The 24,812-nt window shown below is 31.5% G+C and overlaps 1 protein-coding gene across 4 annotated transcripts in view; it reads left to right on the forward strand.

Annotated features, from left to right (window-relative positions):
- GALNT13 (polypeptide N-acetylgalactosaminyltransferase 13) overlaps positions 1–24,812 on the forward strand; it is a 431,664-nt gene that overhangs the window by 377,899 nt on the left and 28,953 nt on the right. For 2 of the 4 annotated variants that reach the window (XM_006921079.1, XM_006921078.1), the window contains 2 exons: positions 4,571–4,710; positions 14,028–14,126. In XM_006921079.1, the coding sequence (XP_006921141.1) occupies positions 4,571–4,710; positions 14,028–14,126 (239 nt within the window). The remainder of the gene's footprint in view (positions 1–4,570; positions 4,711–14,027; positions 14,127–24,812) is intronic. The other 2 variants (XM_025039467.1, XM_025039468.1) reach the window with 2 other exon arrangements.

Consider the following 24,812-nt stretch of genomic DNA (forward strand, 5'->3'; position numbering starts at 1 on the left):
AAATATCACACACAAAAAATCTTAGCTAAAACTATGTATACTGGTCTATGTATACATACCAAAATATATACCAAAATATATACTATGTATATACCAAAATATACAAGTATATTGTCAATATGATATCATTGTATATAAAAAACTTCTTGATTACCTGCATAGTTTTAATTGTGCTAACAAAAAAAATAGATATATTAAGTTCTCTTTTTTTAGTTTCAAAGAGAATGTGCTCTTTTTATTTTTCTGTTTTTTTCATTGTTGCATATATTCTCATTTCAATTAGTTATAATTGAAATACATTTAAAAATATTTTAACATTTTTCCATATTCTTATACAGTCATAATTGTTTAAATATACAAATTATATTTTATCAATTAGATATACCATTGGTTTACTTAAACATTCCCTATTGAAGGAAAATCATTTTCCCTTTTCTTTAAGCTAAGTTGCAATATATATTCTTATGCATAAAATCTAAGCTTTAGCTTATAATCAAGGTATTCTATCATCAGGTACCTTTATTATAGGGAAACCAGAAATATTCAGCTTATTAAGCATCTACTAGAGAAGAACTTAACTGAGATCATCATGATCTTCAGTCTATTATCTATTATAAATTTAAAACAAGAATGTCCTACATATCTAAATTTAATACTACCATGACGTGGATTTTAAAAAAGATAATAAAGGACAGGTTATTTAATAAAGTATAACAATTCATAAATGTTATCATTTACCTATTAATCAAACCTGCATACCTGTAGTTAATTAAATACTTTCTTTCTAATTTATTATGCATCTTCATCTTATTGTCAAAGCCTTTGTACAAATCCCATTGAAATATTCGTCTTAAAAACTTGGAGTTCTTATAATAAGTTGTCTTTGAAAAAAATATGTAGTAATGCATTAAAATTTTTTCTATTATAACCTTCCTCCCTTACCTTAGTCAATTTCTGTCATAGCATGTATCACCTTTTCAGGTGTTGCTGTTTTTTTTTGTTTTGTTTTTTTAAATGTCTTTCTCCACTAGAATATAAACTCCATAGAGGAAGATACTTTTGTTCACTGATGTGTCCCAAGTGCCTAGAAAATGCTCCTTAAAAAAAGTTGCAATGCAATAAATATGTATTTGCTGACTTAATCTTGACTTGGCCTTTCATCTGTTTTTTTTTTCTTCCTTTCTTTCTTTTTCCATCTGTTTATTTATCTTACTCACGTATATGGAATTCTTTATATAGTAGCCCCAGAAGCTCCATGCTTAAAGCATCTTTGCAGCTAGCAATTCCAGAAGAAATAGAGCTTCAACTTCAACTAGCTAATTCTCAGTATTCTTCAATCAGGCTGGCTGGTTCACATTCCCATTCCTGAGCCCATCATTTTTATGGGTTGGGTGTAAAGTTGAGAAATGGAATTCTTTGATTGTCTGAGTGTTACTCAGAATTTGGCCTGAGCAACAGCAGTATCTCCTGGGAGCTTGATAGATGTACAGACTCTCAGGCCTCACTCCAGACCAATTAAATCATAATCTGCATTTTAACAAGATTCCCTGGTGATATGCCTTTAGTCTGTGCCCCTTTTTGAGTTGGGAATGTAGGGGATAGGGGAATGGAGTCACCAAACCACACAAACTGCAAGTGGGGAAGGGATGGTTGCCCAAATAAAACCGATATGCAGAATGGGCATTGGGAATATAAAGACAATAAATATCTATTAACAATATGCAATATATATTCATCAATTATATATCAGGCATTGCACTATGCCTTTTTCAGATGTTGCTTAACGTTCACAACATTTCATAAGATAGGAGACCTGAGGCTTCAAGAGATTAAATAATTTATCCAAAATTTTGATGGGAGGCAATGAGCAGATTAATCTATAATATAATATCAAGTAGTAATAAGTGCCCCAGGGAACAACCAAGCAAGATAGAGGGATAGAGCCTGACTCATGATGATGGGATAGAGGGATCGATTAGGATAAGAAGGTCAGAGTAAACCTGAGGAAGTGAAGTTTGAGCAGAGACTTGTACCAAATGAAGGACAGCCCATGTAAGTTTCTGTGTAATACAATTCTAGACAGGAAAGAGGATGAGTACAAAACCATGAATTGTGAATGACCTTGGCACGTTAGAAGAAAAACAAAGAAAAAAATTACACAGCAAAAAGAATGAAGTGAATGAAGTGAATATAGATGACTAATTCAAAGAGATAGCCAAGAGTCAGTTCATGAAGGGTGGTAAGCAATGGTTAGGATATTGTCAATTATCTCTAGCACCATGGAAAATTATTAGAAGCTCTGGAGCAGGGGAGTGACATTATTTTATTTATATTTAAACTATATTGTCTAGGGAGCAGGCAGTATTAAATAAAGGATAGGTGGAGGAATGTAAGATGTCAGTGGGACTAGTAAGAGGGATATTGTAATGCTAGTCTAGGCAAGAGGTGAGAGAGGGCGGGACTAGGATAGTAGAGGGGTCGGTGAAGGGGCTGGGAGTATATTGTGAATGAAGAGCCAACAGAAAGTGCTAATAAATTGAATATGTGTGTGTGAGACAAAGAGAATTACTTCTTTGTTTTTGCCCTGAGTAAATGGGAGGATGTTTGTGCTAGTTACTGAAACGGAGAACCTTGGAGATGGAGCAGGTTGGAAAATAAAGAGATGCCTCTTAGTAATCCCAGTAAAATTTTTGGATAAACAATTGAATAAACTACTTTAGAAAGGCTTGAAGATAAGAGTTTGGAAAACAGGGCAGATGATATTTTAAGTTACAGATCTGAATAATCGAATTCAGCCTCTACTTCACAGTCATTCATTAATACGGGCCAACAAAGTCTTGAACATTTTGTAGTTACACTCACTGGGGTACAAGTACCCCTCAGTCCTTGTACATAGAAGTGAAATATTGTGATAAGAGACACAGTGCTCACCAAACATTCCCTATACTCCTCTACATTCCCCAGGCTCCTGCACTTAGGCAGGAACATCTGACTGGTCCTGGCCAATGAACAGTGGGTGAAAGGGACATCTGTCAGTTCTGGTCTTAAAGATAGGAAAGCAACTCTGAGACCCTCCAGTTCTCTTTTCCTCCAGTATAGAGACTAAGGAGGCATATCTTACATTATTAAAGATCATCAATTAGATGATTTCAGCTGCCATAGCACTTAACACTAAGAGAATTTATTTTAGTGATCTATTTTGTAAATGTTTTCAAACCTTTTTTTGAAGGTTAAACTCCAGATCAGAAGTTCTGGATAAAAATATTTTGAAAGCAAATATTTATCTATTTTAAATAGCCAGAGACCTTGTTGTTTTTTTTATCCAAATGCCAGCTAGAAAAATCAATATTTTCTTAGAAAGAAGTGTTTTGGCTATTTAAGCATCATCAAAATACTTTCTAAGAATTCTAAGACATTAATTTTGTAAAACAAAAATCCTAAAGAGACAACGAGTAGAGGGTGGAGCTAGCAAGTGATGGGCTTCAAGAGGGTTGCTGCTTTTTAATATAGTGACCCAAATAATGGCATTAGTTGCAGACATTTAGGTTGTCTAAACAATTGTTTATTTTATGGAATGATTGATTGGCTTTGCTGTGTGGTTGGGATAGAATGTACTAAATACTGGGCCATGTTAAACAGAGATCTTTTCAAAATAATCTGAGAAATAATTGCAATCTTATCACAGTTATTTAGTCATTTCAGTCAAGTGTCATTTTTAATATTGATAATAATATACAAATCATGTCACCATATCTTTTTACATAAAAATTAGTAGGCAACATTATTGTTTTTATTTCTCAACTAGAAAGCATTCTCTTATGATCCTCAATGAAAACATTCTTTTTAATTTCATATATTCTATAATATGAAGTAAAGCTAAGCAATTTTAATATACACCTGTGAGTATATTTCATTTGTTTATGTTAGTTTCTTTATGCTTATTTACTAACTTATCCAAGGATTTCAGGTGGCTTATATTAACTTATAAAATAAAACAGAAAAAAATCAATAAAGAAAAAGAAATCAGTCTATGATAAGCCTAGGTAGAATAAAAGTTAAAGAAGAAGGGAAAATTAGAATGTATAAGTGCTGTATATTGGGAGGATCATAATTATATAGTGAATTTCTCATAAAATCTATAAGTGGTGAATAAATGACACTGTAGAAAAAAATATGAGCATTAACAGAAACATTGGAACTATTGAAGTTTTTATTAAAGAGAAACAACCACAATATTAAACAGCTCAGTTAAATTTTGATTATGAAATGCTAAATTAATACCAGTTTACACTTAGTTGATTAATTATTCAATCTAAGAAGTACGAGTACTTGGTGATAAATATTTGCATTTGAAAAGTCATATCCAATGGAAAACTGTGTTTTTTTTCATATATTTATTAAATGTACTAATTGGATGTTAGTAAGAAAATCAGTGTAGTAACAGCTGCATATGCAATTGAATTTGATGGAATTATAATTATAGAGAAAAAACTGATAGCAAATTAAACAGAGTGAAGCAGTGCTAAAACAAAAATAGCACAAATTGATGTGTTTCTCTGAAAAATTCCAGGTGTTGTCAAAGTGGATTATGGAGATGTGTCAGTCAGAAAGACACTAAGAGAAAATCTGAAGTGTAAGCCCTTTTCTTGGTACCTTGAAAACATCTATCCGGACTCCCAGATTCCAAGACGTTATTACTCACTTGGTGAGGTATGAATTATTTATTTTGGTTAAGTTATAAATTTATTTTGCAAATGGAGCAATCTCTAAGGAGCTCAATATTTTTTATGTTATGAATAAAATGTTTCAAAGGTATTTAAATCTATTTTTAATGATTTCTCATATATTATAAGGACCATAAAGATCTTTGTCTTTGGGATTTGTAAAAGTAAAAAGATCGTTTAAGACTGAATAAATATTATTATTTTTTTGTTTCTTTACAAGCAGCTCTGAAACTTTTTGGTCCTGTGGACCTTACACTCTTAAAATTTATTGTGAACCCCAAAGAGCTTTTGCTTATGTGAGGTATAACTATTAATATTTATGGTATTGAAACTAAAACTGAGAACCTTAAAAACTATCTATTAATTGACTAAAAAAAGTAATAATTTATTACATGTTAATATAATTAAGATTTTTGAAAAATAGGCATATTTTCCAAAGCAAAATCAAATGATAAGAAGATTAACATCATTTATAGTTTTGTAAATTGCTTAATGTCTGGCCTATTAGAAGATAGCTGGATTCTTAATTTCTGTTTCGGTATTCAACCTACTGTGATATACCACAAACCATGTAGTCTCTGTAAGACTCCCTGTATATTCATGAGAAGTGAGAGTGAAAATTGCAGGTAATACCTTAGTGTTATTAAAATCACATTGACTTTGCGTACCCACTGAGAACCATTCTTTTCCAAAATATACGTTATCTTTAGAAATACACAGTTGGCTTCATCATAACTATACAAATATATATTCATAATATATATTTAATTCTTCAGAATAAGACTTATTCCTTTATTAATTGAATGTTCCTTGTTGGTAATTTCCACCTTAATTGAAATTAGGTTTGGGAATCAAAACTAATTTAATATTGGTTTTAATTAAAGCATTTCAACAGGAATAATATAATGCATTTGGAAAATAATTATTAATTTTGTTCTTTGGTTGAAATTGCTATTTTTGTAGATCGTAATAGAATATCTGAAAATTTATAGAGTTCGAGTTAATCCTTTTTTGGGTTTATTTGCCAAAAAAAAAAAAAATCTGTACTTTCTTCACTCTGTAATTTTAATCCATAAATATAATTTACTTATAATTAACTAGAAAATAAGGTTCAAACTTAATGGAGCCCTAGCTGAATTGTTTTGAAAGCCTGTTTTTCTGTGCCATATCCATGCGTTATTGGTCAAATCTTCACTTTTTGTTAGCCATGTAAATATCTCGCTATAGAATTTTTCAGTGTACATATATTTAACCTTAATCTGAATAGCATAGTGCAAAGTTTCATGTGCAATAATTACTGAATTTACCACGTTCTGGGTCTGACTTTAGTCATTTCCTAGTTCTAAGCTTCAGGGTTTTATTTATTTATTTTGTTTTTATGGTAGGAGTGGGGGAAGGGATTGTTGTTGGCATTGTCTTCAATATGTAATATACCACGCTAACACCAATGTAATAGAGATTTATATTCAAACAAAGTATATGAGGGTGCTTTTTAACTGCAAGCACTTTTTGTATGCTCATTATTATGACCTAGTCCTACTGAAGATCCTCAATAAAAAATCCAGTACTCTTATTTCTTTACTGAAAAGTTTGAGCAATTGTGAATCTGACTATATCTTTAGTAAAAGAGAAATTTTTTTTTTTTTTTTTTTTTGTAGTAGAGAATTTCTTCCATTGTAGTCAATGGACCCAGCTAATGAGTAAACGCTGATTGCTTTTTCTAAAAGGAAATATGACCGGGGCCTGTAACAAGACAGATATGAGTAAAGAAGACTTATTGGAAATTATCTGAGGCCACCCAAGTGAGTCCTGAGAAAAACTCAGAGCTCTGAAATGGAACCTAGATGTTTACTTCCATGTTAAAAATCTAATTTTATACTTTCTGGTTCTACATCAAGGAAACTTAATTAATTGATTTCCTGAAAAACTAGAAATAGAGTATACTGTGGGCAAATTTCTTTGTGCTACCTACTGATTTTGAATTAGCTATCTTCCGTAATGGATCAGGTGATCATATTTTAATTTATAGAAAGAGTTTGAAAAGCGTTTAAAGAGAGAGATTGTGCCTTTCCGAGTTTTTGAAACGTATCCAGAAAAGGCAGTATATTGTATCGATAAAACCCCAGACCTTGGAGTCAAGCAGAGGAGGGTTTAAATTCTGATGTCATTCACAGTTTACAACTTGAGTGGCACTAGGTATCCTCTCAGGTACCTGTCAGAAGCATGCAGATAATCATAACAGGGCTCTAGCAATGATTGGTGATACAGAGCATCGAGTACTATGCCTGGAAATAAGTGTAGTTATTGTAATTATTATAGCTACTATTTATTGATTTCTTACTATGTCAAACATTATTCTAGATACTTTATAACACTGTATCATTTAAAAGTCACAACTCATTGACTTTGGGTTTCGTTATTACCTCCCATTTAATATGGAAACTGACATACAGAAAGTTTATGTCATTGATCTATGGGTCATAGACCTAGCTAACTATTGAAGTCAAGATTAAAATACATGAATTTAGTCTAACAGTAAAGTTCACTTTTTCTTACAACTAGGAGAAGAAAATAGATTATATTATTATATTTTATTCATTCAAAATGTTTATATTAAACAAGAGCTTGAGCTGGAACCTGTTTTGTATGCTAAGAGTGCAAAGTCAAATAAGGAAAGACCTTCATTCTTTAGTCATTCTACTGAAAAGGTGGGTAGGGAGATAGCAAGAAAGAATCAAGAAATTTAGTAGAAATAAAAGGTGCCCTATATGAGCTATATAGACATGCTATGAACTCCCATTTTGAAAACTAAGCAAAATAAAAAATCTGAGATATATTAAGTTTTTAACTTTCTACAATATTAATGTACTGTAGTTTTCCACTTTAAAGACAGACTTAAAGAGAAGCAATCCAGCAACTGTTTCTATGGAAACAAAAGGACAAATTCACCAAGCACTACTTCCCAATTCAATTTTGCATAGTCATGTATACATAATTTAAGATAGACATGTTGATAATGAGTTTAGGATAAACTCTTAATGGACAACAGTCATTTACTTAAAGCTTTTTCTTTCTGCTTGTCATTAACCATTATGAAAAGAAGGGAAAAAGCTAATTTGCCTTATATACAAAGATACTACTTATCAAATATCACAGTGGTATCAGTTGTCCAAGCTACTTATCAAGACAACAAAATTATTTCTTTGTAGTGTATTCATATATTCTCCACACTTAATTTCAAATAAAATTGTTAAGATTTAACAATTTACAAACTTTAAAGTTTTTCAAACCCTTATAGTTAATACTGTAGTACATTGGTAAATATTAACAATTCCCTGTCAATTTCTCTTTTTAACTTTCCTAGCTATATTGGAAGATGGAGGCAAATATGATATTAAGTTTCTCTTTATCATATTTTGTCACCAAAATAGTCATCAGTAGAGTTATTGATGTCAGATGGTTATATCTTAATTTCCTGTTTTCTAATTTTGCTCAGATAATTGAAATATTACTTTACCCAGCCCATGAAATTCATGCAATTTCCAATGGGAAATTAAAAGCTGTGGAATTGCTTTGAACTAAAACCTTTAAGTAGCTTAATGAAGCATGTGCCTTTTAGACTCAGTAAGTAGATCATAATGGAATAAGGAAGTCAAGCTCTTAGCAGCATTAAATTTTCTCTTAACTAGGCCTTCAGTTTACATAGCTTTAGCATGCCAGGTTCTGATCTTGTAATATAAAGGCTAATTCAAGGTTCAGTTTGAAAAATGGCATTCTAAAGCAATAATCCCTCACCCCAAATTTTTGGCCTATGACAAGTCAGCATTTTTGGGGAAAAAAATGTATTATGAGCTATGTAGAGCAAAGGTATATCAGAGGGTAAGAGGAGGAAGAGGATTTCTGGAGTCAAGTGACTTAACTCTTGGGGCTTAAAATTTGCAGTTGTGTGTTGCTTTGAAAATATTTAGACATTAGTCTATGCATTTTGTAGTACATACTTGACCTCGACACTTCTTTTTCCTCTTGTATCTTTTAACCATAATAATTAAGATGTCAGCACATATTGGCACTGTATCCTTAAATATTGTTAAAGAGCAAATTTAAGTCACTAAAAATAGACATCTAGGAAGCTGCTAGGCTGTAGGGATTAAGTGTATAATCAGTTACTGCCAAATGCAGAAGCTAAAATGCTTAGAGTTTTACCCTCTCAGCTGGTAATCAGGAGATCGATCTATTTATAGATTCACAGTCTTGATCCCTTAATAGGATAACCAGTAAGAAAGCCTCCTTTTAGATGACTTACACAAATGGGGACAATTCTCTCTGCCTGTGATTATATTTCTAAAACTTTTTGTACCCAGTAGTTAACTTTAATCTCAGGGTAGCTGAATACACATATGTACAGGTAGAATACGTACTCTTCATCAGATGTTAACCTTAAAGAACGTGGGCTGGTTGACCCACCTGTGAACAAAATGAGTGAGTTTAGTACCTGAAAAATATTTTTACTTCATTTTGCTGATAATCAGATTAGAACTAATTCTCATTGTCGTTTGTTTTTGTTATCCACCAAAATAAATAGAATCGTTCATTTTTTTAATGTTATTTTCCTTCTTTGTGAAAGAGATTAAGATATCACATACTCAGAATTTTTAATTTCATAGTCATTAATCAGGGCATTTTAAACCAAACTCAGCTTGGATTTAAGCATATAGATTTTGTACTCATCCCTCTGATTTATTTGCAATTTGGTAAAGAGAAAATATGCTAAAATGTATATTCACTATGACAATTATAATATAGAAATATTAACATTTAACTCTAGAATTTACTGTGAATGTGTCTCTTTCTTTACAAAGTTAAGAGAAACCAAATGTGATTGACATATGTAAAATAATAATGAGTCATATAATGTGCAATTGAAGGATAAGCAAGTATTGTTGTAATTAAAGCAAAAAAAAGCTAGTTTAAGTTTAAATTTAAACACTTATTTTTAGAATGGATCTTACATATTAGTTTTCAAATGTAAAGGTGTGTGTGATGAGAGGGAGTATATGCCTCTTTTAAGAAGTGGAGTTCCCATTGTTGTTTGCTATAACAATCCAGCAGAGGGAGCCCAAGCTAATGAACAAAACTTTAAGCTTTAAGAATATTACCAAACATGCTGCTGATGAGCAGAAACATTTAGAAAAGGGCTTACTGATTTCAAACATTAAAACACAAGAGGGAAAAATACTCTCAAGTTTATGCCATTAAAAAAATGTTTTCAAACAATAAAATATTATGTGTTAACATAGAAATCTCAAGGTGGACAATAATTAAAGTTAAAACTATGTTGGCTGTACACCACATATTCAAAACTATAACACGACATAAAGGGTGAATTAAAGGAATATTCTAGATCTCAGAATTACCAGTGTGTACTATATTTATGTTGATTCAAGTCATAGAACAGACTCTATACGGACCTTCTAATGGATAAATTTCTTCAGTGGTTGGTTGCCTAGATTTTTCTTAATGCCATGAACAAGCAATTGTATTGTTAGGTAATATGGTACCACTGAGAAGACCAAGGTCTTTCCTGAAATTTCACTTTGCTTAAACAATAATTTTTGGCAATATATGTTTGTTTGATGTCCCAAGTGTTCTTAGAAAAGTTCTGATTAGAAAATCACACAATATAATCTTAAATCTGATCGTCTTGTATTTCAAAAGATGAGATGCATAGTTTGAACTTTCCTGTGTGTCAATATCTTGTAATATGCATTGATTGCTTGTTGAAGATTGTCACTACACACTAATGACCATTTTTACATTTTGAAGAATATGTAGCAGATTTTCATCGTTCTGTAATAATAAGTAATAATAATTCCCATTTTGCTGGGCTCACTGATTTGTGAGCAATCTGATGTATACCAACCTACTTTCTAGGTGTGCATGAATTTTTTTAAATTCGGATATCATAGGCCTGGTGATATAAACCTTTCAGACATCATCTCTATCCAAATGATGTGTCCCCCCTATTTTTTTTAATGATGACTATCAATACCCCTGTTCCCTGATACTCTGTGCCCCTTCCTGTTTGTATCTAATGTCATCCTGGCCAAAGCCAGAAATTATTTACATAACTTCAGCCGAACAGTGTGGCATTCAGCTTGAAGAAAACTTTACTTCTAATCTTCTTAGCTTGGTCTTAGGTCTGATCCTAGCCTGCTTTCATATGGCTTGTTCCATGTGCCTTCACCATTGTCTGGATGACCTGCTGTTACTGTTACCTAGAACTCGATCCTCCCTTGTTCCTTCCAGGCTTCTTTTCTGATGAAAACTTCTGCCTGCCTGGATTCAGGACTGGGCTATTTCCAAACTCATTATAATAACTTCAATTATAACTTTCAATTCCTTATTTGGACAAGTTATTTAATTTCACTGTATCTTAATATTTTCATTTATAAAATAGGGGTAGTAGGTTGGTTATAAATATTAATTTAGCTATTACACATAAATGCTATTTATATACTTATGCACTCATGCAATTTAGCTGTTACAATAATTGCTATTTATTATTGTGGTGGTGGTGGTGGTTGTCTCCCCGTCTCATTCTGACAGCTGTCCTAAACCACTGACTTCTGTCTATTCCTATTCTCCCAGATCAGCCAGCCTCACCAGATTTGACTTGAGTTCCTATATTGTATACTTTTTCTATATCCTAAGAGACAAGGGATATTACATGTTCAGAAACTACCAAACTACTTTATAGAAAAGTTAGAACATGTTAAATATATAACAGGCTTCTTTTCATGCAGTCCCCAAAATAAGAGTATTCTGGAATTCTGAAAAAAATAGTGGCAGCAATGACATAGCATTTGAATGTCTTTGAATTCTCCCACGAAAACAGAAAGAGCTATTCAGGATATCCAGGATAGTAATATAAAAATTTTTAAAAATAATATTTTTAATTAAAAGAAATTGATGGACAATGTCAACAAAATTAGGTGGCAAGGTATTCTAACAAATCCTAAAATATGAGCTGTGAATTTCATGAATATATGATAATAGTAGTTAAAACTGGGAGAGGTGTTTCATACATTCCAATTTGGAGTTCAGTGAAAAGTTTCCTTTCTAATGTCTTTAGGGTCTGAACACTCTATGACCTATGAATTCTTAAAACTCACTAGCTGAAGCTTCTTCTCAGGAGAAACTTCAAGGAATGAAACCCAAACTGAGGAGGCAGGGACGATGGAGACAAAGGAAATTGAAGGTCCAGATAAAAGTAGACGAGAAGAACAGAGCCAGAAGATCTCAAAATATAGAAAACAATTTTTTTCAGTTCTTCAAAAAAGTACAGGAACTAGAAATTTAGACTTGTAAAATTAGAAATGGTCTCCTGTGTAAACATTTTCTGTCAGGTACAGCTGGAAACATTTGCCCTTAAACATCCCCGCTGAGTAATAAAGGAATCAGCATTGCCACAAAAATCTTCTTTGTTTTCCATCAGTACTTAGAGTTTTCAAAATGACTCACAAAACACATAGGTTTTCAGCTCACAAGCATTCCATTGTGTTCTCTTGATATAGGGGTTTCGACACTAATTATACATTCGAATCATCTGGGAAGCTTTAAACTATATCCTAGTCCTTCTCTGGACCATCTGGATCAGAATCTATGAGAGTGAGGCAAATCAGAATATTCTATAAGCTTTCCAAGTGAGTCTGTTGGGCAGCCCAGATGCAAAACACTGAAAAAAATTACTTAACCCTTTTCCCATGGATTACAGTCCTAACCTTACCTCCAAAGTTTGCCATGAAATCTCTCATTTTAATTATTATTTTTATATCACTCAAGTATACCTAAATCAAAGAGAGAGTACGTTTTAGCCCTAAACCCACCAATATGCGACTTGGACAAGATACTGTTTCTTGAAGCTTGTATCTCTTCCCCCTAATATTCATGGTGTTCTGTCATTTCTCATAGGTTGCTGCTCAGATGAAAGCATCTATAATCCTGTTCTAAATCTCAGCCCACTGAAGCAGGGTTCGACCACTTTGCTTGGCTCTTCCAACCCTTACGAAGTCTGAATTCCAATCCCCACTGTTATCAGTTGCCAACTGGGGCCTTAATGCAAATCACAACATTTTCTCCAATTCCAGAAGCTATTAGTTAGCCATGAGTTTCTTCTCCATACCAAGAAAAAAAAAAAAAAAGAAAAGAAAAATGAATTATATAAGCCTAATTCATATTCTGTAGAAGTTTTTAACCTTATTCATTTGCCAATATGAATAAACATGTACCTAAAGGATAGATAACTAAATAGATATATCCAAGTGATGTATGAATGAACAGTAAAATATGCATGTCCTAGTAAGAGTCAGAGATAAGAACTTTTTGGAAGAGTGGACATGTATAGTAAATGCATAATTGGGGTTGAGACTAAGGAAGAAGTTGAAAACATTCCATCTATTAAAAAGGTTTTTCTCCCTTTTTTTTTGCATTCATCTATCTTTACGTGATTTAGTAATTTTAGTGTTTTTAACATTAGTGAATGGCTTTTGAAATTACATTTGGCTTAAATATGTATTAATTTATGTTAATTACAGAACTAATGCAGTGTTTGAGTGTAAACTAAGAATCTTATGTTTGCAGTTGGCAATTTAATCTTGCTCTTGAAGAATTTTTAATGTGAAATCATCACTTAGCCTTGTACTAGGCTTTTTTAGATTCAACTGCTTTCCATCAAGTTTGGCATTAGGAATGAAAAAAGATGCATGAACATGTTTTAGTTACAGAAATAAAGAATGTAATTAATCTTTGTTAATATACAGAGTGGAACATCTAGTAATGAAACAATCTATAAAACATAAACTTGAATATTTAATCAATTTATTTCTGGGTTTTTTTGTTTTGCTTTGTTTTGTTTTGCATATAATACCATGGGAAGTTCAAGAATGAGTGAAATTTAGAAACTGTCCTAATTTTAAAAGGATTTTAAGAAGAATTCCTAATTTGTAATATGTAGATGTTGCCCTTTTCCCTGATATTATGCTGTAAACAAGTAGTGCTTTTTAATTAGATGCTAATGACAATGTTAGTGCTGTTCAAATTTACTTCGATAGAAGTCTAGAAACTTATACAGATCTAAGACTGGGCATGGAAAAAGAAAAAATGAATATTTAAAACAATGTGTTTTTCTTAGAGAAATTTCCTTACAAACATGTATCATTTTGTTATCAATATGCAATTTGATAATATCAAAGATTTTTTGATTTATATTACTATCCAACTTATGTTTTTGTGTGTTTCCTTTAGATAAGAAATGTCGAAACCAATCAATGTTTAGACAACATGGGCCGCAAGGAAAATGAAAAAGTGGGCATCTTCAACTGTCATGGTATGGGAGGAAATCAGGTAAGCTATTTTTATCAGCTTCATATTTCGAAGGGAAGAGATATATAGTAAAAACTATCAAGTTAGACTATGGCTAACATGCCAATAACAATAAAGTCTTAGTTTAACAAATTAATTGACATTCAAATCAATAACTCATTAGGCTATTTTATTATCCTATTTCTTAAAAAAAAAGCACTACAGAATTTAATAAAAAAAAAAAAACGGCAACACTTTCAGTGAACCACCTATAGTTAATGAGGCTAGCTAAATACTTTATGAGCAAATGAGGACTATGTTTTATCATTACCAACTAAATAATATAAAACAATCCAACAACTATGATGTTTTCCCAATGGTGATTATTCCGAATGTTCTTTGTAAATGTTTATGTATAGCATGTTTTCTATGAGTTTTTGAGGTTCAATAAGGTTTTAAAGTACATGGATAAGTACATATGTTACATTTTGCTTTGGCTATCTGAAGGTGCCCTTTGGACCAGGTAAAAATGTTGTATTTAAACAAGATTGATGGCTGACTCTAGATCTAGAGAAGCTTTTTTTGTGTGACGGTCCAATTATCAGAGACATATCAGGCTATTACAAGGATTTGTGTACTCTCTTTTAAGTATTGGAAAGTAGCTCTGTACAGTGGGCCGCATGGAGTCTGTTTAGCTGTGAGTCTTCAGGTGAAGCAGCCCTGCTGCCATGGCTGTTTTGAGAGGTAGAATTTGGAATTCATAAAATTTGTTACAAAGCAGAGTTTGAGATAGCTAATCCTCTGTAGACAAGTTGTCTATAAAAGTCGAGGAGGAACACACCGGTAACTTCGTTATCTAGTGCGTTAGAATGAACTGAGAATGCAAAAGTTATTATATCCAGCACAGTCTTATGGTTATATTTGTAATGCAGCTGAATGTGTCAAGGATCCATAGAGAAAAAGTAATTAGCTTTGTAAGTTTTGGCACCATACTTCAAATAGTAACTGTGTGATTCAATGGAAAATATTAAAAGCAAGTTTCCTTCTTAAATTATTAAATTATTAAAAATTATTAAAATCATAACTAGTGTTCTAAAATTTTAATATAAGCAAGAAAATATTTAATTTGAACTTTCGAAATTACAGCATGAAAAATGACCTTATGAAAGATTATAAAAGTAATATAAGCAGAACAATGACAGAGCATTCAAAAATGGACCAGCTTATTATATTCACAATGAATGTGAGAGAGCTCTACTACCCAAAACCAATGGAGCCCCAATGAATTCAGCTGAAAATGGCAAACAGCTTGTTGGAGGACTAAATGTGCATGTTTTAATTTTTTTTCACATAGTAAGAAATCTAAAGGTACTCAGATGTTGACTTTTGTTCATGTCCCCAGTGATTTCATCAAGAAACTAAAAACTTTCTATCTTTCCATTCTTTACTCCTAAAAGTTAACTTTTATCATCAACTGATCACAAAGTGAGCTGCTGAGACTCCAGACATCATGTCCACATTCAAGGTGGGAAGAGAGGGCCTAGATAAGAGATGCAATAAACAAGTCTGTCCTTTTATTAGGAAAAACAAAAGATTTACTAGATGTTCAGCATACCTCTGTGTATGTCTCTTTGGCTAGAAATATTTCTAGCCTCAAGCACAAAAGCACTAAACATTGCACCTTACACTCACATGTGCCTGCTCCTCACAGTTTATTTACCATGGATATTGAGTGGACATTTAGAATATGTTACAATAGCTTATAAAAAAATTTTAAAAAAGTCAATTGATCATCTGTACCATAATGACCTATAAAATTAAAAAAGAGAAGCATTATTACGAAATCACTCTGATTCTAATGCAGATTAAAAGGAGAGAAGAAATACCTCAAATGAATTATCCTTAAGGATTCATTAAGTTGCCATTGATAGTGTTAAAAAGGATAACCTGTCATGTGCCTGGATTTGTCTAAATGACATGAAATACCTCAATCGTAAATGTTAAAAATTACGTTGTTCATTTACAAGTTTTCAAATACCTAGAAATAGGCTATTCCATTGTACTGTCAACTTCTTATTGGCAGAGGCTATATCTTACTCCTATCTTCACCCCAGCACTTGTCAGTGAGCTTGGGCTATGATAGGCACCTAATAAACAATAGTCAGGTAAATAGAGTAAGGAATTCATGGTCAGAATAATGAATTTATACCTTAGTACTATGTACACCTTGCCAAGGAAGGCTATTTTCAAAGACACCAACCTCAGGGATTCATAAATAAAGTGAAAAAAGAATAAAAAACCTATACCTACATATACTCTGTCTCTACATTAATGACAAGGAAGAAATTAAAACCAATATTTTTTTCATCTACATAAATACTTATTCATGTCTACAAATATATGTACAAGAATGTTTACTGGAGCTCTTTTTGTTATAACACACTGAGAACAACTAAATATTTACCAAGAGGAGGATATTTAAATAAATCATGGCGTATCCATAGTATAGAATACTACATAGCCACCAAAATGACTGAGAGAGGTCTATGTGCATTGCTATAAAAAATTGAAAGGAGGGTAGAAAAAAATCCAGAGTACAAATTACTTTGAATGATCTCATTTATGAAGAAGATGTGTGAACATTTTTCTCTGTGTAGTTATCTATGATATCTTTAGTTATATAGATGCTACATAAGCTATTTTATATGCATAGAAATCTATCTGGAATGTAAATTACCTCTGGTGAGAAGATTGAGTTGGAATAGGAAATTTTACTTTTTACCCCACATTTTTTGTATATATCCATTAATATCATAATTAAACAAAAAATGGAAGAAAAGGAACTATTTAGAATAAAAGAATATCATTTTATAGCATTGTTCTGACTTGATTGGATAACTTATGGTAAGTTACTTAATATTTTTGAGCTTTAATATTTTATCTATCAAATAGATGAAATATTTTTCCCCAATTTTTTTCTTTAAAGATTAGTATAATTTGTAAAGCGACTAACACTAGCCTGGCATATACTAAATAGTGCTTATTCATCTATGACCATTAATTATTTTCTTTATTTATTATTTCCATTTATATTTTTAATCATTTCTCTTTTTGCTTCTATAGGAAAAAACAAAATGTTCTTTTAGTGACTAATGTCAAAGGCAAGGTAAATGAACACTTCCTATATTGTTAAGCTTACTAAAATGAATTGTCTCTCCTGTTGTTTTAACAAATATATATAATGAAAAAATTAACCCATCCCATAAAACCCTACTGTGAATTATACTTTTGGTAGAATTCAATATTTCTAGGATGATTAATACTAGGGACGTGTTTAAAATTTTAACTTGCTTTAAAAAAGAACATATTTTAGAATTTTATTCTCAGAGCTACCTTCCCCAGTGTTTTATTGCTATTCTTTTACGTTACCATGGAAGCAGCATCTATTTTTATGGTTAGTTAGTTTTGAATTCTTAAAAGTATCCCCAATCCATAAAAATATTCAGATTTTTCTCTTCTGCCTTTACACAAAAGTCATAACAAATGTTAATGTTGTATTTTAGCATTTCCACTCAGTTACATTTCTGAAAAAAAGGTACTTTATCTTTGTTGACTATTATCCTTAACCATTTCTCCTTGCACAGGAGTTTTGTAGTTGTTTTTTTTGTTGTTGTTGTTGTTGTTTTTATATTACTTTTTTTTTAAGTTATGGAGATACAAGAAGAAACTTACTTTTTAGTAGTCGTTGGAAATATTTTTCTTAAACACTCATATTAAACAACATATTCTCTTCTCTTATCCCCAGCACCTGGCACAGGGCTTGGGATATGGTAGATACCTAATAAAAACTAGTCATGTCAACAGATGGAAGAATGCATGAAAGTTTTTATAGCGGGAATACTGTAAAAACAAGATAGCAAGTAGAAAAATATTATTAAATTCAACAGTTGATCATCTTGAAGTACTCTTCTTAAAATGTTTTTTTCTTTTAAAAATCTTAATAGTAAGTCTTCTACCTCAAATAACAATAACAAAATTAGACAGCCAATTTTCTATCAGTTCTTAAAATGCTCTTTCACTAGCAAGTAATATCATGATGATCATTAAACATTTTCAAAAGAATGAAAATAAAAAGAAACGATTAAATCTTGAACACGTAATTTTACAAGTGAAAGAACTTACAATTTACTGGTAGAAAGTGTGTTACTAGAAGTTAGGGAATTGTGTTCTCTATACTTCTGAAAAGATGACATAGATTCCTAGAAGCACTTTCATGTCTCCTACAATGCTAATGACTCACATTTATATCTTCATCCCCAACCTCTTTCCTGAGCTCTGGAATCAATTGCAAATTAATGATGGGAAATCTCTAGAGTCATCTCAAACTCAACCGTTTCCAAATGTACTCATTTTCTTTCTTTTCACACAATCATCCAAAACTGAAACCCAACATAGACACTTCACTTTTGAAGTTTGATTGGTTACCTAATCTTGAGATTTCTACAAAAGTAAAGCCCCTTAACTCCTACTTTTAAGTCCCTTTACAGGTAGGGCTACTATCTTTGTCCTAGCCTATATCTTCTTTATTCTGTGTAGTCAAAACACTTCATTATTCACATACATCTTATAGGATTCCATTTATATATTTTATACATGCTACATTAGAATTAAAATCTGATTAATATCTCCAATAATTATCCACCACCCAAAGAATAAAGTAAAAATTGAATAGTTAAGATATACAAAACCCCTTATAATTTTATTCCCATCTGGCTTTCCATCCTAGTCTTCCTTGATGTTCTAATACTTCCTTGTGCTCTCGAAATATATCTGATAACTTTTATTTCTTGCATACTCTGTATATTTTCATATCTCTACAGTTCACTGATACTGTTTTCTCTAATTACACTATTGGCCACACACTGCTCCAGTCACAAACTTAAGACATACTCACTGTTTAAACCCCCCCAAAATTAGGTTCTTTTTGGTACCTTTTGGCCAGCAACTTCTTAATTTAAACAGAACAAATTTTTAATGGATAAATTATTATTTATTTAATCAATCCGTTATTATTTAACACACAGTGTTATTTTTGAATTTCCATTGTTATAGACCGGGCTCAATACTCTTGTAGCTAAAACCTGATAAGCATCATATTGACTTCTTTAGAAATAATGTCTAGAGGTAAATTGATAGATCGCAGGTTATACAACAGAATAAGGCTTTTAATAGACAGTGACAAATCGTTCTTTTTACCAATTTAATAGGACTAAGTGCTAAAATAAGAAGAGGCACTAAGATAAACATTTAATATGCATCATCTTTGATTCTCACAACAGTCTATGAAGGTACATAATGTTGTTATCCTGATTTTACTCATGAATCTAATGGAAAAGCTGAGAGATTTGTAAGATGATTGAGGTGGTAAAGTCAGTCTGAACCTAAATTTGGCAGACTCAACACCAAATTTATATTCACTATTCTCTATACTTTTATTGGTTCCCAACCATGGTCTCCAGGATTGTGATTACCATGGCCAACCCTAACTGGGTATTGTATTTTATTTGTTTTTCATCATTGCCAATTTAGTATGGGAGACACATTGTATCTTATTTTCAATCATATTTCTCACATCATCAATGCATTTAAGCATTTTTTAAATTGTCATTAATACTTTGTGAATTTCCTAATCATGTTTTGCTTATGTTTTCTTTGGAGGTTGAAGGGATTCTTTTGTCTCTCATGTACTTATGAAAACATTTTATTAAGTAGATTATGACCTTTTGTCATGTTGCAAATATTTGTCTGACCTAACATTTTGTTTATAGTGTTTTCATAGGTAGACTTTTAAACAGTTTATGTATTCTAATAATTGTTCGCTTTTATGTTTTCTATTTTTGATATAGAAATACCATTCTTTTTAAATAAGATGCTTTTAAATGACATATACATCATTTTTTAAGGAGCCAATACCAAAACTGGCAAATAGATCTTAGTCTATTGGGCATATGTTATGTCAACTCACATATGATACTATTTTATGACACTAATTTTTATTTAAAATTTATATAAATATATTTGGGTATAAATTAAATTAACGTTATATTTATAAAATAACCTTTTACTTTGATATCAAATATCAATATACAATTTTCAAAAATTCAGTGTTATTTCTCTTTGATTTACAATACATCTTTAATCCAAAAGGGGAGAAAAAAGCAGCCCCTGTACATATTGTGCCCATACTTTCCAGAGATAGAAAATATAAAGTAAGGGAGAAATACTCATATTTTAGCCAATGCAGTTATAATGTTTCTCTTTTTCCCTGGAGCCACTCATTTGGAGAGCTAGAAATCACATGGAAACATTCCATGTAAATTATTGCAGTAAATGATTCAGATCTATTTTTCAGGGTAGAAAGCCTTTAAAGAAGCTTATGCTAACCATTTATTAAAACCCTGTTTTCTGTCAAGATAAAGAAGAGATCATTAGGTCTTACCTATATTTTCCTACAAATTTCTGTTCCTCCTCTAAAATGTGATTACTTATACTTAAGAAGAATCTAACCTCATGACAGGTGTATTACACATTTTTGAAAGTAGATACTTTCTCTCCTCCTTACAGTCCGTCTCTTAGAGAAAGCTTAATTATTTTAGTAATGCATTCTAGTGTAGTCACAGATTGTAATGAATACATTCATTCAACACATATGTATTTATTTTTAAGTTTGCATTTTTATAAGTACTATAATTACTTAGAAACCATTTTTACACTAATTTTATCCACTTTTAGTATCTTATATAATAGAATTAAAACTCACCAGGGATTTCACAAAGTAAATTTGCAAGCAAAATGAAATGGCCTATGCGGAAAGAAAGAACATGTACCATTCATTAAATGTTTAAATGAGTTGGATACATGCAAGCTAGAAGAGAACATAATTATTATAACTTCTATGAAATAGGAATTTTTGTAAGAACCTTTCAATCTCATTAATGCTTGGCTAGGAGAATTTCTCTAGTCTTTGATTGGCTCATGCTCCTACCTACCAGAATATACTGAGGATGGAATGATAACTGGGCTCAATCATTTATCCAACAAAACCTGGTTATCCTAACCTGTAATAGACACTCTAGATGATGTTAGTATACGGTGTTAGTTGGAGAAAATACCCAAAGACAAACATTTCACATTGGCCCAGTTTTTCCAGAGATCATGAGGTCCCTCCCCATCCTCAAGTCCACCAATCCAAGAATTAGTTTTTTAAGCCTCAGTAGGTCCTGCTATTGTGGGATTAGTCAAAGTGTCAGCAAAGCCTTTGGGATCCATGTACAGGTCAGAGAGTCTATTACTTTTGTGCCACTTTGTTTATTCTTGATTCTTTACATTTTACTTTCCTAGGAAAGCAATCCCCTCAAATTTACGTATAAGGAAGCTCCAAAGTCATATCAGTTCCTGATCTGCCACCTGTTGTTTCAAACTGACTAATACACATTTATACTTAAATGAGCAAATGCTGCCTCAAACTCAGTGTGCCTATAATTACATCTTTTGTCCAAAGCCTTAAATTCTTTATTCATCCATCTTTTGTGTTTTTTTTTTTCTCTTATTTTTCATTACCTACTGCCCTTCTCAAATTAGACACTAAACCCTGTGGATTCTTTCTATGTGTTATTTTTATCTATTTCTTCCTTTCTTACATTAATAATTCTACTTTCCCAGTCTAGGCTTTGATTGCCTCAACAGTTTCATAACTATAATAATTTTCAATATACTTTTTCCATAGCTCCAGCCTGTCTTCATCTTCACTCTACTCACATTCAATAATGAAGTGAGGACTCCTTCCAACATATCACTCTCAGCTGGAAAAACAAAAACACCTTTTAAAAGTTCCTAGTTTTTAAAAGATAAAGTTAACATTCTGTACTAATCGAAGTTCTGTATGATCTGACCACTTCCTACCTTTCTAATTTTATCTCTGTTGCTCACCTATACAAACTCTCAACTCCATCAGCTTTGTTAGATATAGCCTAACCAGACATTTTAAAAATTGTTATTATGATCTTTTTAAAAATCATATCTTCCCTTTTCTTATACCCACTTGGCATGACCTTTCTGCACTTTCTAACTAGGTAAATTCTAGTTATATAGTCCATAATTTACATAGTTTACTTAGTTCCACTTCCAAACTCAATCTTCTTCATGTGGAATTGTACTTTTTCTGCTTTTCAATCCATATTGATATTTTCTTCTTCTGAACTCATAACACTTAAAATTTTTCTCATTTGTTTTTTTACTTATATACTATCTCTCAATATTTCTTTTGTTTTTTAGCTCTTATTTTGTCATTCAATTATGTATGTTTATTCATCATAGCTCCAAAAATAAATTGTAAACTTTTCTTGAAAGCAGTAATTAGTTACTGTCCTTTTTATCCCCTACAGCAATGTGTTTATTATAAGAATAAGTGAGTAAAAAAAAAAATCATACAAAAATTTCAAAGTTACTCAAGAGCCTGCTGTTATCACAAAAATAGTTGCAACATTTTTAGGAAACCACATCAAGGAAAATCTTCCTGGAGGATGAAATTGTTCTTATAGACATGCCTAGCTAGTTTGGAGCTATAGTAGGCTAAAAACTGACCCCCAAAGATGTCCACATTCTTACCCTTAGAACCTGTGAATGTTACATTATATGGCAAAAAGTAACTTTGCAATAGAATTAAGTTAGAGATCTTAAAGCAGGGCAATTATTCTGGATTATCTGGTTTGCAGTAAATTTGACCACATGTATAATTATAAGAAATACACCCCTTTTTTCCTCAAAAAATTAAAAACAGAACTATCTTTTGACTCAGCAATTGCACTTATGGATATTTATCCAAAGAAAACCCAAACACTGGTTCGTAAAGATCTATGAACCCCTATGTTTACAGTAGTGCTATTCGCAGTAGCCAAGATATGGAAGTAACCTAAGTGCCCATCGACAGACATTGGATAAAGAAGTTATGGTACATATATACAACAGAATATTACTCAGTTATTAAAAAAAACTAAATCTTACCATTTGCAACAACATAGATGGACCTAGAGGGTATTATGCTGAATGAAATAAGTCAGACAGAGAAGGACAAATACCATATGATTTCACTTATATAAGGAATCTAAGGAACAAGAGAAATGAACCAACTAAACAAAAGCAGACTCACAGATACAGAGAACAAACTGGTGCTTCCAAAGGAGAGTGGGGTTTGGGGACTGGGTGAAAAAAGTGAAAAGCCACTAGAATTTAGAGGATAGCATAGGGTATATAGTTAATACTACTGTAATGGTTGTGTGTAGTGCCAGATGGGCACTAGAGTAATCGGGGGATCACTTCATGGATTGTATAAATGTCTAACTCTTTTAAATTTAAAATTAAAAAATGGGTACAGATTTTTAAAAAAGAATATATCCCTTTGGAGAAGAGATTTAAGATACTAAATCCTCCTCAATGTTGGAAACATGTTATTTCATCTTGCTACTTCAAGAAATGACGTGGTAGCTGAAAAGAATGACATTAAATTACTGGTTCTACAGATTTTTTTAATTATAGAAAATTCATTTTTATAGATTTCATTTTGTTTTGGCTTTTTGTGATCATAATAAATTAAATTTTCAATGAGCTCTAAATCCTATATGAATACAAATTTTAAAATATAAAAAGACTAAAAGTAAATTCTTAAAATATTAAATGATAAGATAATGTCCTTTCAGTTAACAGTTAATAAATTCTGCACAGGAATTTTAAAAATTATTTTAAGCTGCTTTTTTTTTTTTTCAAATTTTAATTCAAGAACTGTATAATCACAAATAACACTTTATTAATTCAAATAAATTGCATTGTTATTTGTATTAAAATTACATCTATTAAATTTAGAGTTGATTAAAATTCATAGAAACTTAATCCCATGATCTGATTCTACCTAATTTTGCCAGGCCAGAGTATTTCCTGGCATAGAAAGAAATGACAAACATGTTGTGTTCTAATGCTTTTCATTCCCTGGTAGGAGTTACTCGGAGATTGTGAGATTTTTTTCCTTAACGTTTCCTAAGAACTGAGCCTTAATATTGGCTGTTTCTTAGATCTGTCTCTTATTCTGAATGTTGTACAGTCTAACTTTATTTCTGAAAAATGATAGTTAATGTCTATCACATACAACATTTTTTTAAGAGTTACAGAAAAATCGGTAATGCAAGTCAACCTAGAAAGTACTTTTACTATTTTACTGTAAAGTATTTAAAATTAATTCCCTGAAGTCCCACATTCATTTAAATAATTGCTCCAAGCTTTCTAGATGTAAGCATAAAATTGGTTCTGTAATTCATTGTGTCAATAATGTAAAAACAAACCAGTTTCAAAAAAATTCAAATATTCCTGGTGTTAAGATAATAAAAATGTCTACTGTGACTGCTGATGAAGAAAGCAATAAATGGATAAAGAGGCTATATGAACAACAAGGGGGATATCAAACTAAACTTGGAGGAAACAGCAGTCTCTAAGAAGGCATCTTAGGAAGAAATGATAATAATATCAAAGACATCAGTGCACATGATAGGAAAGAAAGATGTATTCTATTGATTAATCAATTATAGTATATCATCATATCAGTCCATGATCTAAATATCTGTAAATTAAATGTCTATAAGGCTTAAATTTTAAAACTTTAAGCTCTTTAGGAAAATTCAC

This window comes from Pteropus alecto, unplaced genomic scaffold, assembly GCF_000325575.1.
Source record: "Pteropus alecto unplaced genomic scaffold, ASM32557v1 scaffold3, whole genome shotgun sequence".
In the NCBI taxonomy this organism is placed as follows: domain Eukaryota; kingdom Metazoa; phylum Chordata; class Mammalia; order Chiroptera; family Pteropodidae; genus Pteropus; species Pteropus alecto.